Genomic DNA, 16,576 nt, shown 5'->3' on the forward strand with positions numbered 1-16,576 from the left:
ATTGGCTCACCTGGTTGGTAACTCATGGTGTCACACCCCCATTGACTTCCTCCTAACACACCAGACAGAATCCTTAGTAATGTTTTTTGTACAATGTTACTCCTAAATCGTAGCCAGAAAGCGCTTGCATGGAAATAAGCCAAGCCACGCCTCATCACCCAAGTAACTGCATGCTTAGGATGGAATGGTACTTTCTCTGATTGGTGAGGAAAATGTTCAAATGGGAAAGAATTATATTTGGTCCTAAATTCAATTCCAAGCATGGCCATGAAACCCACTGGGTGACCTTGGGCAAGTTTTAATCCCTAAGCGTCAGGGGAAGGCAATAGCAAACTTCATCTGAACAAAGCTTGCCAAGAAAACTCCATGATAGGTTTGCCTAAGGGTTGTCATAATTTGGAAAGGACTTGAAGGCACACAACACACACACACACTACCTCCTTTATTTTGGCCTCATACATGCCCCAGCCCTAACCACTATAGCAATGCAGCTCCCAAAATCACTCCAAAATTAAAATTTGGCTCCTGGATGGAGAAAGCTTCCCCACCTCTGCGACAGAAAATACCAAGCTATGGTGGGTCAATACTCTCAGAACAAGGAGGCATCCTAAAATTATTAATTCTATGCACGGCTACCTGGGATACTTCTCACAGAACACAGTGAAACGTAATTCTGGATAAACATGCATAGAACTAGGGGAAGTGAGTCATCCTCAGATTGTAACCTGAAGAACTATAGCATACTTCTGAATTCCCTCTGAATCAATAAATGAAGTAGCTGAGGCTTCTTCCACCTAGAGCTCCTGATTCTTCTATCCATTTTCCTCCAGTGTAAATAATATTTCAGGTATGCTGTGCAGCAAGTAGGCAAATAGTGATAAAACATGTAGAATAAGCAGAAGAATCCTCAAGTAACATCTCAGTTTAAGATACCAGCGTAGTTCTCTGGTTTGAAACCTGACAGTGTGTTGTTTATCTAAAATGTTATCTAGCAAGCTGTAGGGTTTGTACTCTGAATATGGAAACAGACAAGAATGATACCTCCCTTCCCAAGCCCAAAGAAAATTCTAGGGTTATTTATATTTATTGGCTGCATCCGATTGCACAGCTTATCTGCCTCAACCTGGGGTGCAATCCTCAGCCTATCTATAGGGGCAGGGCTAGATAGGACAAGGAAAGACATGGTTGCTGGGCCACCAGCTAGCCAAGATTTACAAATACTGCCTGCCTTACTCCGAGTTTCTACATCACCACACCACAACCAGTACTTTCTGTGCTAAGTGCTCCTGGTGGGGCACTTGGAAGCAGACCCAGACAGGCCACAAGGTAAGAGAAACAGTGAGTCACCTGTCCCTGTTAGTAGCAGGAATTGCCAAAGCACAACAGCTGCAGCATCCCACCCGGAAAGCACCAGAGCTATGGAGAGAAAGCCACAGCCCACCAGTGCCAAAATGGTAAAGGACATCACTGGAAGAGCATTTCCCCTCTTGATCTGGGAGACCATCCTTGTTCATGGGAGATGTTGCCTGTCCCTTCGCCCAGCATGTGTTTATAGAATTATAGAATCAGACTTGGAAGAGACCAGGGCCAACTAATCCAACCTCCTGACAGGCAGGAACTCACAATCAAAGTACCACTGACAGATGGCCATCCAGCCTTTGTCCTCCACAGAAGGAGACTCCACCACTTTCCGAGGCAGTTCCAGTGTTCCACTGATTTGTTCCAACTTGAAGTAGAGAGAAGAGAATGCAGAGGAAAGCCAACCCTGCCAGTGTGTGCCCCCAGCCACTTTTGCACTCACTCTCCAGGAACACATGGCCACAGGGTCTGACAGAGGAAGGAAGATGAGCCTCTCCTGCTGCTTGCCCCTTGGCCCTGAGGCACCCAACTGTGGCACTGCCTATCTGTGCCAACAAAGACCCACTGATTTTAATATCAGAAGAGTGAGGATGAACTAGCAGGGAATCCAACAAACACCAGCAACTTTGCTGAAAATGAGAGGCTTGACTATGTTCACGCTCACATGTGAAGCAGATGGTCTGAGCGATAAATGGATTTCTAATTATGTTAAACAAATGGCAAATATGTAAAAACAGGTGGGACTTGCAACAAAGTGTTGCAGTGTAGAGTGTTCTTTCAGTCTTTCAGTCAGACAGCCTTCATAACATTAGAATCCTTTCCCACCAAGGTTTTAAGCCATTCCACTGGTTGATAAACCAGCTCTTATTGAGATGTTTTGGGGGTCTCCCTACCACATCGTAACTTTAGGGATTTCTCCTTCAAAAGATTGTATTTCTGCAAATCTTAGGGTTCCCCCAAACCTCTTGATGCAGATGACACTCAGTCGACTATATAAGAAAGAGAATTCCTTCTGAATAATGGAAATAAATAAATATATGGCTCCTTATTTTAAATGAAAACATTCTAAAAGCATTTGATAACTAATGCATTTCTGTAGCTGTGAAACTTTGCTTTTTGAATTGAACAAATGCCAATAAGGTTAATCTGTCCGCAGGAAGGAAACCAAGCAAATGAATTAGAGGAATTAAATTTGGACTGCAAGCCTAAGCACACTTACTTGGCCATGAACGCCCCGTAAATCTATGCGACTTATTTCCATGGAGCCTTGTTGATGACCAAAGCATCAATGTGTTTTGTTTAATCCACTAATAGAATATTTAACGACAAGAACCAAAAAGTGTGAAAGGTACCCAAAAGGAAACCCTGGGGATGAGGCTTGTTAATTGCCTTCCCCTGCTGCTATGTATAGAAGTTACCCAAGAGAGTGCATCAAGCAATTTGAGGCTTGGAGAAAAAGCCAATCGCAGTTCAGATATGATTTTTCAAAACAGCTAGAAACCAAAGAGGGTCCTCGCTTTGCCAAAGAGACCACACAGAGGGGCACAGCAGCAGCAAAATTGCAATTAGCTGCATCCAAAATGCAGAAACAGGAGATGAAATTATCTATCAGCCTAAAAAGAAAAGAGGGGAAAAGGCAGCACAGACTCTGGAGGATAGAAAAGCAGGGATAAATGCAAACCACTACACGCTAGGTAGCAATATGGGAAATTTCACCAGAGAGAAGAGCTATTAAAAACAGAGCAGCTGGCATTAAAGTAAGGGTAAAATCCTTTAAAAGAAAAACTTTCCTAAAGAGGAATAAACCCCACCAAATGGAATGAGTCTGAGTAATATGCATAGGATAAGGCCCCCCAACTGCATGACAGTTGGCCCAAATACAGAAACTAACCATGACCATAATATTTCCATTCACTTGAGAGCAGTAAAGGCAGCACTATAGAGACTGCATTGTTGTTGTTGTGTGCATTCAAGTCATTTCTGAATTTTGGAGACCTGGCCGAAGGCCTCTGTCATGTGGTTTTCTTTGCAGGATTTCTTCAGAGGGATTTTTGGCTTTTGCCTTCCTTTGAGGCTGAGAGAGTGTGACTTGCCCAAGGTCAACCAGTGGATTTCCAGGGAGTCAAACCGTGTTCTCCAGAGTGGTCATCCAATGTTCAAACCACTACACTTATGCTGGCTCTGTTGATTTTTGCTACTACTTGCTGTTTGTGTTGTGTGCGTCCAAGTTGTTTCTGACTCACGGCAACCAAGGACCTATTGCTGGTTGTTCTGGGGCTGAGAGTGGGCAGCCAGGGGATTTCTATGGTTTGGGGAATGAACCCTGATCTCCAGATTTGTAGTCTAAGGGCTGCATCCACACTGAAGAAATAACATGGTTTGGCACTGCTTTCATTGCCTTGGCTCAAGGCTATGGAATTCTGGGAGGGGACATATGCCACTGCTATCCTCTGAGGCTGAGAGAGTGTGACTTGCCAGTGGGTTTCATGGCAAATCCGAAGCCCGGTCTCCCAGTATCCTAGTCCAAGACCATTATACCACCCTGGCTCTCTAAAAAATACAGCCCTAAATTAAGAATCCAATCCACTCGTGAACACCAGTGAGTCTAATTTTGGGAAACAATGAAGAAGGGAAGGAGGGGCCCTCTGCACATGTTCAAAGCTTTCTTTCTAATTTTAGATGTTTTGGGAGGGCCAGTGCCAGTGGCCCCAAATCCTATCGGCAGGTGCCAAGGCAAAGCAACACAACTGATCCTTGACAACTGGGCTAAGCACAGGAGGACTCCATCAAGCGCAAGTCCCGGCAGCAGAACTAGAACTCAGCTCCGGATTAAACAAGAAGACTGGCGGTGAGAAGGTTTCCTGAGGGTGCATCTGCCCTGTAGAAATAATGCAGTCTGACACCACTTTAACTGCCGTGGCTCCATCCTACAGAATCCTGGGATTAGTGGCATTTTTGGTGGGGAATAGCACTCTTTTGGGCAGAGAAAGGGACAGACCCTGGAAAACTAGACGTCCCAGGATCCCATAGGACGGAGCGACAGAGCTTAAGAGTGGTGTCAAAGTGCATTAAGTTCTACCGTGTAGATGCAGCTCAAGTCACTCTACCTTCAATAGTCTTGGAGTGTAGGTGCCCCCCCCCCGTTCAAAGTTGGGCAAAGGCACCCTATAAAGGAGTTGTGGGGAAGGAAGGAAGGAAGGAAGGAAGGAAGGAAGGAAGGAAGGAAAAACGAAGGAAGGAAAGAAAGAAGGGAGGGAGAAAAAATGAAAGAAGGAGGGGAAAAGGGAGCGAGGATGGGAGGAAAAAGGAAGGAAGGATAAAGAAGGAAAAAAGAAAGAAAAAGGAAGGAAGGAAGGAAGGAAAGAAAGAAGCGAAGGAAGGAAGGAAAGAAGGAAGGGAGGGAGGAGAAAAGGAGGGAGGAAAAGGGGAAAAGAAGGAAGGAAGGAAGGAAAAAAGGAGGGGGGAAAAGGGAAAAGGAAGGAAGGGAAAACGAAGGAAAGAAAAAAGGAAGGAAGGAAGGAAGGAAGGAAGGAAAAAAGGAGAGAGGGAGGGAGTGAGGGAGGGAGGAAAAGGAAGGACGGAACGAAGGAAAGAAAGAAATAAAAACGAAGGAAGGAAAAAGTAGGGATGGAGGGAGAAAAGGAAAGGGGAAAGGAAGAAAGGAGGGAGGGAGAGAGAGAGGGAAAAGGAAGGATGGAAGGAAGGAAGGAAGAAAGACGAAGAAAGGAAGGAAGGAGGGAAGAAAGGAAGGAAAGAAGGTGACCAGATGCCCCAACCTCAAAGGAAACCAAGGCACGGCAAGATGCAGGACCTCCAGGAAACATGACGGAGGCCCTTCCAAAAGTAAGAAGCTTGGGCGAGAACTCTGTCTCCGGCTGGAAATGCCCGGCGCTGCTTCTAGGTCCCGTTCCTGGGGAGCAGGCTGGGCTGGAGGGCCGGGAGAAGGAAGGAAGGAAGGCAGGCAGCCTGTCTCCCTGACTCACTCACCATCCCGGAGGCGAGGAAGAAGAGGGCCAGGAGGGCCAGGCAGGCGCCGATGACGATGAGGAGGAGGAAGACCAGGAGCGGGTGCTGCTGGCTCATGCAGTAGTAGGACTCGTAGAGCCAGTCCCTCCTCTGGGGGCTCCGGGGGCAGGGGCAGCAGCAGCGGGGGCCCCTTGGCTCCTTGGCCCCCTGCTCGCCCTCCAGGGGCCCGGGCTCCAGCAAGTACCGCTGCTGCCTCCGCATGGCCGCCGCTGGGGAGGGAGGAAGGAAGGAAAGAAGGGAGAGCCCAAACTCGTCCTCCTCCTCAGCCAAAGAACCAGGAGCTGAGGAAGAGGAGGAGGAGGAAGAGGAGAGGAAGATGAGGAGGAGGATGGGAGGAGAGCTAGGCGAGGGAGAGGAGGGGGAGGAGGAGGAGGAGGAGGGAAAGGAGGAAACACACAACACACACAACACACACACCACCCCTTGGTCCTCCTTGCCCAAGCCACCCCCTCCATCTCCACCCAGGAGGGCTTCCCAAAACGCCCTCCATTTGAAGCAGGACCATTCAGCAACAACAACATGAAGCAGCAGTAGCCTCCTTCAGGACACAGTTTGTAAAGGCTGAAAGAGTTTTTTCCCTCTCTTTATTTTTAGCACCAGGGATTTGAAGGAAGGATTTGAAACGTTTAGAGCAGTGCTTCCCAAAAATTAGGTTCTCCAGGTATTTTGGACTACATCTCCCAGAATTCCTAACTGTTCACCAACTGGTTGGGGCTCCTGGGAGCTGGAGTCCCAAAACACCTCAAGGGCCAAAGTTTGGGAAGCTCTGGTTAACTTCAGAGTCAGTCCAGAGTTGGCTCCTAGCCAAGTACTGTACAGCCCTCTTTTCCTCAGAGTACTATATTTTCCAGGACCTGTCCTCCATTGGAGCCCCAAACGCCTTCCATTTTGAGCCTGACTAAAGAAGCATGACTTTATGCTTCTATGAGCGTTGTTAGCTGTTTGTGTGGTGGCGTCCTACATTTCTTCTGGGGCGTCCTACAATGTGTTGTGCCTTTGCAGGACCCCCATTTCCACCTTCCCAAAAGCCCTCCATTTTCCTCAAGGATAAGAAGAACATTGAGGGACCCCACTTGAGGGCACCATGAAAATATTGACAGAGGTGGGTTTTTCTTCCCGCCTTTCCTTTAAGCTCAAGGGACAAAATGAAAGGAATAACTGCAGGCTCCTCAGTCAAAGCTTCTATTGAAACCAATGTCTTGGTCAAAGTGTTCTCCAAGTCAAGAAGGCATTTAAAGTTCATCAGAAAAATAGCAGTCGAAGCTATATAAACAAAAATGTAAATGTCCATTTGTTCAAAATCTTAAGTCTCCGAACGTTCTTCACCGATTGTTTTGAAATTGTGACACAACGTTCCATTCGAATACACACATGTTTTTGTATACATATACCTGCTATTATATAGATGTCACACCTGTGACAGGTAAACATGTGTTTTTGGGAGAACGGCGCCATCTGTTGGACGTAACAGCAACACACGTTATGCTAAATATTCGATTGCCGTTTGCAATGACCATCAACAAAGCTCAGGGCCAATCTTTGGAATTGTGTGGTTTAGATCTAGATACAGATTGCTTCTCACAAGACAATTATATGTTGCATGTTCTAGAGTCGGCAAACCACACAATCTCTATATTTACACAGACAATGGAACAACCAAAAATGTTGTATACCCACAAGCAGTGTGACATTAAATATTTCAGAAACATGCGCTTTCTCTTTTCTTTCTTTTCCATTTAACCAGACTGAGCCACAGCAACGCATGGCTGGGTACAGCTAGTACATCACAACATATCATAGTATATGGAATCTTGCTGTAAAAAAAAAACCCATATGAAGTGGATTTATATGTTATATTAAGAGGGTTTTTTGTTTTGGGGTGTTTTTTTTTGTTTTTGTTTTGTTTTTTGCTTTTATGGGGATCATGTCCTCCATTTTTCTGGAATGCCCTCCATTTTCCAGTTCCTCCTCCTCCTTTGGCGCAGTGAAAGCCCTGGTGGCGCAGTGGTTAAATGCCTGTACTGCAGCCACTCACTCACAAACCATAAGGTTGCGAATTCAAGACCAGCAAAAGGGCTGAAGCTTGACACAGGCTTGCATCCTTCTGAGGAGGTTGCTAATATGAGTACCCAGATTGTTGGGGGCACACCTGGCTGCCTTGCTGTTGCCCTTCCGAATTGAGGGGGAAGCAAAGTCAGATTGTTGGGGGCCCTTTTGCTGGTACTGAACTCTTTTGCTGGTACTGAACTTTTGAGTGAGTGGCTACAGTACAGGCATTTAACCACTGCGCCACCAGGATAGGTTTGTCTTAGGGTGGCCAGAAGTCAAAAAGGACTCAGAGGTACACAACAACAAGAAGAAGACGCCAACTATGAACTGGGCATGGCATGGGGATGGCATCCTTTTGTACGTGACGATGCCTGCCTGGCATGGTCTGGGCTGGTGATTAAGAGACGTGCCTACTTCTCCAAGGATTTCGATCAGACCACCCAGCAAGGCTTCCTCCCAAGTGCATTTTTCGCCTTTTGCTGCAATGCTCCTGGATACGGCTGCTGAGGGCTCTGCAAAATGCTCCTTGGGATTGCAGCAGCCTTTCATGGAAGCGATGGCGAAAGAGCATTGCTGCGCTGGGGCCAGAAAGAAAGGCAACAAAAGAGACTGGACTACCAAAGGTGGAGAAGCAATGGCCTCCCTTGAGTTGGTGTCACCCCGAGCTGTAACTCCTGGTGTCACCCCCGCCTCCATTGTCCTCCTCCTCTTCCCATTTCACACCATACAGAATCCTTAGTCATCCTTTTTTGCACTGTTACTCCTAAATCATCATTCCCATAAACCACCAAATGTCATGCTAAAGCTCTCATCCCTCCCTACTTGCAGCTTTGATATTTGCGAATTTGATTATTCACAAATTTGTTTAATATGTTCTCTCTAGGAATATCTAGGTCCTCTGGTGCAACTCTATGCTCAACTTTAACTAAAATTTGCACTGAAAGACCTAAACATTACTAGAGAGAATACTCCACAAGGCATCTGTAGCTCCTCCAGTGCAATTCTGTGATCAGTATCTGTTGGATGTTGACCACAGAGTTGCACTGGAGGACCTAGAGATTCCTAGAGAGGTGTCCCCTCAGGTAAAAGTATGATGTTATTTGCAGTTTTTCCATATTCACAGGGGTCTTGTGCCCCCAACCCTAGTGAATAAGGAGGGACAAGTGTAGTTGTGACATAAACAACTAGCAAAATTAAAATTATACCTATATAAGAACAAGTTTAAGGAGAGTGGAGAAAAGCTGGAACAAATGACATAAAATAATTAAAAGCCAAATTAATAAAGTGAGCCAAAGATACCATATGAATTAAGAGACAGAAAGAGGATATCTTTTGATTTTTGATTTTTCCTTTTCAAAGGAAAAGGATGAGTTTTTCAGATACATAAAAATACGGAAAATAATAATGATAAAATATCTACATTGTTAAGACATAGTAAAGGAAGAATTAGTAGGAAATTGAGAGGTAAAGAAGAAGACCTGAAAGAAACAGGAATACAAATAAGAGGTTTATCACACGGAGATTTTTAGAGCTTTTGTAGGTCAGTTCCGACGTGACTGCGCTTCCAACAATGAGGATTCACGTCAGAATGTGAATGTGTTATCAGATGAGACTCCTTTCTATGGGCGCTCCTTCCATGGCACTTCCACAGTGATTCCAAAGTGACCCCTCATTTTGATGAATTCAGAAAAAAAGGGAATTCACAGAATTCGCATTCAAGCTCACTTCCATTTCACTTCGAATTGGTGTGGTGTGGAAAACTGCTCCAATGTCCCCCCCCCTTGGCCCCCTGCACCTTGCTCTGTCATTCCCCTCCTCCTCCTTCACCCCATCTCGCCCCCTCTGCCACCCTGCCACCCATTCCATCATCTTCTGCCTTCTCCTGAATCCCGATCCTGGCCCCAGTGACCCCCAGAGACCTATCCCATCATCCTCTGCCTTCTCCTGCATCCAGATCTTGGCTCCTGTGACCCCCAGAGACTTATCCCATCATCCCCTGCCTTCTCCTGCATCCTGATCCTGGCTCCAGTGACCCCCAGTGACCTATCCTATCATCCCCTGCCTTCTCCTGCATCCCGATCCTGGCTCCAGTGACCCCCAGTGACCTATCCCATCATCCACTGCCTTCTCCTGCATCCTGATTCTGGCTCCAGTGACCCCCAGTGACCTATCTCATCATCCCCTGCCTTCTGCATCCCAATCCTGGCTCCAGTGACCCCAGCAACCTATCCCATCATCCCCTGCCTTCTCCTGCATCCCAATCCTGGCCCCAGTGACCCCCTACCATCCATCCCATCATCCCCAGACTGCTCCGGCATCCCCATCTCACCCTTTCTGCCAACCTGCCACCTATCCCATCATCCCCTGACTGCTCCTTCATCCCGATGAAGGATGACAGCTAAGCAGGGGGCAGGGAAGGAGGGCAGTTTCCAGAGCTCCACTAAGCATGCCCTAGGATGCCAGTTTGAATCGTTGAACCTTCCGGTGTGGTAATACAATGTGATTTATTTGAATCCGCATCATGTGACTTGCTTGGAATAGAATTAACTTCGTTTTCCCCTCAATTCAGAAGGACAACAGAAAGGCAACCAGGTGTGGTAAAACATCATGTTTTAACCTTAATTTGCATTGCTAGACAGGAGTGACTCTGGATCTGGTGTGAAAAAACATCACACTTTGCATTGCTAGAACAGGAGTGACTGCGGATCTGAGCGGCAAACCCCCCCACTTGTGATAAGGTCCTAAGAAGAGAAAGGAAGAAAGAAGGAACATAAGAAGCTAAAGAAATGCAGAATACGAAGTAGGAGAAGGTTATGTATTAGAAAATATAAAGATTATGATATGTTTTTAAAAATGTAAAAGAAAATGTAAATATACTTGAAAAATTTGATGGAAGGGTCGAATGACTAAAGATAATACTAATACTACTAACAACAACAATAATAAATGATACTTTCCAATTACAGTGGGATTATTGCTGGGTTTGGTTCCAGGATCCCCCTTGGATAACAAAAGCCTTGGATGCTCAAATCTCATTAAATATAATGGCAGAGCAAAATGGTGTCCCTTATATGAAATGAAAAATCAAGGTTTGCCATTTGGAATGTATATATATTTTAAATATGTTCAAACCATGGATGCTTGAATTGTGGATAAAAAAAATTGTGGATAAGGAGGGCCAACTGTACAATATCATATGCACAACCTAAATGTATTTATGTCTACAGAGCAAAGATGTGGTTAAAATATGATTTTTTTAAAAAAAATTAAATTTAAAATTTCATCTTTTTAAAAAATTTAAATTTAAATTTAAAAAATTTAAATTTTATTTTTTAAAAAATCCTGAGGCCTCTCCTAACTCTTCCCACTGAGCTTCACCCTACTCTCACCATCTCTTAAAGCATTTTAAAGGGAATCAGGTGAATGCCACAGCCAAAAGGTATATATTTGAGGAGCAGTGGTGTCACCCCCCTTTAGAGTGTCACCTGGTGCAGTCCACACCTCCTGAACCCTTGCTATGATGCCACTGCACTGAGGTACAGATGTAGGGTGACCAAAGGTCCTGTTTTCCTGGGACCTGTTTAGCCTTCTGTCCAGAAGGAATTCCAAAATGTCCATTTGGAGCATGGCTCAAATACATGGATTTATTTCTCTAGGAGTGTTTTGAGCTTTTATTTGGACATGTTCTCCATTTTTTTCTTGAAGGTCCTCCATTTTGCAGTGCCTTGTTCTCCTTTGCAGTTAGGACACCTGGTCCTCTGTGCATAAGATCAGACCCAGAGTTGGGCAAATTATTCTGCCACCTGTGGCAGATCATCCCACAAGCTCCTCTCCTCCCCACTACCACCCCAGCACTAGAAATACAAATAATAAATCACTTAAACCTGCTTCTTCCTTTTTTAACAGCATCCAAAACCTATTACTTGAGGTGACCAGAGCATTCATTCCTCATGCAAGGAAAATTATGCTCAATATTCTACAATATAGACTCTAAATAAGAGTTATTATTTATTAATATTTAATAAAAACAATAATTTACAATCAAAATACTATACGGTCAAAGATTTTAAAAAGTGGAGGCTGGGAAGAAGAAGAGAAATCCTTCTCCAAGGATTTTGTAAATGAAATCACTTAAACCTGCTGCTTTTTTAAATGACTTCTAAAACCTGCTACTTGAGGTGACCAGAGCATTAATTCCCCATGCATGGGAAATTATGTTCAATATTCTGTTGCATAGACTACAACAAGATTTATTAATTTTTAATACAAACTATAATTAACAATCAAAATAATATACGATCAAAGATTTAGAAACCTGGAGGGCAGGAAGAAGAAGAGAAAAAAAAGGAAAAAAAAGGCAAGAAATAAAGAAAAAAGAGAAAGAGGAAAAAAGGCATACAACTAATACACAGTAGGGCCCTGGCCCTCAAGTGTAATGAAAAGAAAACTCTCTCTATACACACACACACACACACACACACACTATTCTACCATTACAAATCTAAATACCACTAAAACTATTAATAATCACAGAATATTACATTGTCAAATTTCTTATTGTTTAAAAAGTCCAATGGTTTCCAGTCTTTTGACAAGTCTTCAATTGGCTTATCTGTCCCACACACTAAGGTCCTCTGGGAAGAATTTATTACAGCCAAAAAGATCTAGGCTGACATCAATTTCCCAGAGGGCCTTTTCTACTGCTGCTCCAAAGCTATGGAACAACCTGCCGGAGGAGATCCACCACATTTCCACTCTGGCCCTTATCACACGAAGGGTTTTGCAGCTCAGATTCGGAGTCACTCCTGGTCCAACCATGCAAATTTACGTTAAAATGTGATGTATTATCACACGTGATTGCTTTCTATGGGGGGTCATTCTGAGGCGGACCCACAGTCAATCTGAAGTGACTCCTCATTTTTGTGAATTCAGTAACAAGCAAATTCACACAAATTGTTTCCAAGCGCATTTTGATTTCAATCCGAATTGGTCTGGTGTGGAATGCAACTTTGCTTCCGTCCTGGTACACCCCCCAAACATCCAAGATCCCACATTTCCCATGATGTGGTGCTGCAGTTTTGCTCCACTTGCTTCCAGTACTCCATCTATCGAGGGGGAAATGCCACAGGGGAAAGGGCAGAGAGCTACTGGGGAATGAATGTATTCACGTTTTAACGTGGACAGAGCTGAGGGTGGGCAGTGGGTGCTGGTTTGAATGCAAAAACCGACTCCAAAGCCCATAGAAAAGGCTGCTGGTTAGGATGAAAAAACGGACTCCAAAACCCATAGAAAAGGCTGCATGTTAGGATGAAAAAACGGACTCCAAAGCCCATGGAAAGAGTGCTGGATGTTTCAGGGAGGAATGGAGGACTGTCAAGGAAGGCACATTTGGATGATGCTGGGAGGGTTTTGGGAAATGGCAAGGATGGCACATTTGGATGTTTAAGGGGGAATAAAATAGAAGGGAAGGGCAAACGTGAAGCTGTCATTCACGTGAAACTGGAACCAGGAAGTGGCCCCCTTCTTCACCCTGGAAGTGCAAAGGTTCTCGATGCATTCAGACTGCCACTGAGCAAGCACAAGGGTGCCAATAACTGAATCCGCATGGTATGTACCGGTGTGGTAATTCAATGTGCACTGGCTCCGCTTTGCCTCAGTAATGAACCACAATTTTTTTTCCCACGTGTGATAATTCATCACGTGAATTGCCTTGGATTTGAATTGACTCTGCTTCTCCTTCACTTCAGATTGGCTCTGGATTTGAGTTCCAGTCTCATGGGTGATAAGGACCTCTGACAGCTTTTAAGAAAGCACCCAAGACGGATCTCTTCTGGCAGGCCTTTCTAACTTAGTTACCCCTCCCCAGATATTGAGATACAGAGATATGGATAAGAACTTGACATGAACATGATCACAACTAGGAAAATGCCTCCTCATCTGCCTAGTTTCCTCCAAATTTTAAACAAATATTTTTAATGTTCTCTTGTTTTTATATTATGATTGTTTAATCCTGTTTTAGCATTGGGATTGGAGGGTGGGCATAGGGATTGATTTTTTCCCCTGTTTTGGATCTTATTGTAACCTTGATGTATTTTACTGTTGTAACCCGCCTGGATTCTCCGTGATAGGGCAGGCTAGAAATAAATCTTTTATTATTTATTATTTATTATTATCCTTTAGAAACAACATTAATTTGGCCATTTGGGCCGACTCAGCAACAGTAACAATCAAGTTATCCCATTGTAGGTGCTTCAGTCCCTTTCCAGGTTTGAGCAAACAAATTCTTGCTATTTTGTCATATACCAAAGAAATGATCCATATTTGTTATTTACTACTTTATCCATAATTCCCAACAAAAACATTTCTGGTAACATTACAAACAACATCTATCTTTAAATTTGTTGGGATTAATATATATATATCTTAGACCAGTAACTTACACCTTCTTATAAGTCCACCACAAATGAGAAGTAGGATCCCTCCTTCTACTGACAGATCCAATGATAATTTGAAACATTCTGTGACATTTGTGACAGCTTGTTTGGGGTTGGATACCAACTCTCTCTCTCTCTCTCTCTCTCTCTCTCTCTCTCTCTCTCTCTCTCTCTCTCTCTCTCTGTGTGTGTGTGTGTGTGTGTGTGTGTTTGTGTATCATCTTATATAGGTTTTCTTTAAAATTATTGCAAAAGTAAATTTTATGTCTTTGGACATAAAATCAATATGGGCATAATGTCCAAAATTTGGGGCCCACTTTATCATGTACTGTTTTGTAGGCTTATCTCCTATTTCTAGTTTCAGAAGCCATTTATACACATTTTAAATTATATGACCATCATATTTCCATTACTCTAAATAAACTCATTTTCTTTAGCCTCAATTGCTGCATTTCTCCTGACTAAATCTGTCCTTAAGTTGCATATAAGCAAACCAATAAATATATTTGCCCTCCTTAAGAATCATCTCTCTTGATTTAAATTTCCAGCTATTTTGTTCAAAATACAATCAAAATGCAACCATTTCCAATTTTTAACCCATTCTTTCCTTTAAAAGACTTCCTGTGGTGAGGTAGCTAATACAGTCAGCCCCCTATATCTACAGATTCAACCATCCATGGCTTGAAAGTATTTAAAAATATATATAAATTCTGAAAAGCAAACCTTGATTTTCCCATTTTATATATGGAACACTATTCTACTATGCCAGTGTATTTAATGGAACTTGAGTGGCCACAGATCTTGGTATCCATGGGGGGTCCTGGAACCAATCCCCAGCAGATACCAAGGGCCTACTGTATTATCTTAGGGGCAAAACAGAGCGGCAGTAAGAGCCGGGTTGAGGTGGTGTCAGAGCAAAGCATTTAGACATTGCACACTCTAACACCACTCCCACACCACTGGGGAGCCACACGGCTGACCACACATGTGGCGGCTTCATGGCATTTCAGTGGCATTTCAGTTCCAAATCAGCGGGGAGATGCAATTCTCTTTGTTCAAAAAAAGTGTGAATGACCCCTACTTCTACTTATTTTTGTTGTTAGCTGCCTTTGAGCTGACCTCAACTCATGGTGACATCTCCAAAACCCACTATCCTCAAACTGCATTCTCGGGTTCTGGAGGTTCATGCTCTTGACCTCCTTGTTTGATTCTAATAATCTGGGATGTGATCTTTCTTTCTTTTTTCTGCCTCCCACGTTACCTAGCATTATTGCCTTTTCTAATGAGTTACGCCTTCCAACTTTTAAACATTGATTATGAAAGTCTGTAAGGAGCTCTGTAATTGTATTTGACTGAACATTGTTATAGAGGTCCCAAGACTGGGTACTTGGGCTTACTAGTTCTCCCCATCATGGGAAAGCTATTGCCATGTTCAATGTGCAAAATTCTGGGAAGCTGCCATTCACATGGCAATAGTTGGGTGGGACTTACCTAACCCATGTCCTTAGCACTCATTTGGCCTTCTATACATTTAGGTGAACATCTGAATAGGGCTGTGTTGAATGATATATGTGAACAGATGTGTGTTTGAAAATGAACAGTCTATGTATGCAGATAGTACATGGATTAAATTTAACATGACAACACATCTGTGTCTTCATCTTCTCTACTGGGTTAACATGAAGATAAACAGGGAATAGATGACAATGTATAAGCCACCTTGAAGAGCTTTCTTGGGGAAGAAAGATGATATAAAATGCTAATTTTTAGAAGGAGTTTAATGTGTGGATATTTGGTAGATCTGTTTTGGTCTCCTGTTTATAGTTACTTCTTCATAATTATTTCTTTTAGATGAGCATAACTAGCAAAATTTCCCAGTGCTTTGACAGACAGCTGGTAAAAATCAACACATGTGTACACAGCAAAGGAAGAAGCAAACAGCATCTGCTTCATTTTTTATATTTTTCAAACAAATCATCAGGGCAATTATTCTGGTACTGGTGTTTCTCCAGAAGATTGCGATAATAAGCTTCCTTTTCAAAAACCAAGAAAAATCAGTAATGGGGTGTGTGTGGAATCTGGCAGTTTAAGACTACAGTAAAAGTTATGTCATGCTGGCTTGAACACCACAAAGCTGAGAAACTGAAAGTTTGTTGGAAATTAAATACATCTAAACTTCTTATTGTTCACGTTGTGTGCCCTCAAGTCATTTATGATTTATGGTGATCCTAAGGCAAGCCCATCACAGAGTTTTCTTGGGAAAGTTTGTTGTGAATAGGTTTGCCTTTGTCTCCCTCCGAGACTAAGAGAGTGTGAGTTGCCTAAGGTCACCTACTGGGTTTCTACAAGTGATCTTTCTCTCACAGCCAAGTGGGGATTCAAACCTTGGCCCGCCCAGTGTCCTAGTCCAATGCTCAAACCACTAGACAACACTGGCTCTGTACATCTATGTTTGCACAGTTTATTTTGTGCCACTAGAGGGCAATGGAAGTAGAGGATAGTAGTTAAGCTTCCCTTGTGTAGTCTCTGTTTGGAGACACAAAATACTGCAGCAAATATTAGACCATAGCATTAATTTCCCATGAAAACAAAATTATGCTCAAAATTCTGCAGCAGAGACTCCAATCATACATGTAGAGAGAAATCTCAGAGGCGCAAGCAGGGTTCAGGAAAGGAAGAGGCACTAGGGACCACATCACAAATATAAG

The 16,576-nt window shown here is 43.5% G+C and overlaps 2 protein-coding genes across 2 annotated transcripts in view; both read right to left on the minus strand.

Moving 5' to 3' along the window:
* ADCY2 (adenylate cyclase 2) overlaps positions 1-5,654 on the minus strand; it is a 149,046-nt gene extending 143,392 nt beyond the window's left edge. The window contains exon 1 of the mRNA XM_042465160.1: positions 5,347-5,654. Within this exon, the coding sequence (XP_042321094.1) occupies positions 5,347-5,586 (240 nt within the window). The 5' untranslated portion in view covers positions 5,587-5,654. The remainder of the gene's footprint in view (positions 1-5,346) is intronic.
* Positions 1-16,576, minus strand: part of MTRR (5-methyltetrahydrofolate-homocysteine methyltransferase reductase) — a 328,893-nt gene that overhangs the window by 198,838 nt on the left and 113,479 nt on the right. The gene's annotated exons all lie outside the window — the stretch shown is intronic.

The sequence above is a fragment of the Sceloporus undulatus genome, chromosome 4 (assembly GCF_019175285.1).
Source record: "Sceloporus undulatus isolate JIND9_A2432 ecotype Alabama chromosome 4, SceUnd_v1.1, whole genome shotgun sequence".
Classification (NCBI taxonomy): Eukaryota; Metazoa; Chordata; class Lepidosauria; order Squamata; family Phrynosomatidae; genus Sceloporus; species Sceloporus undulatus.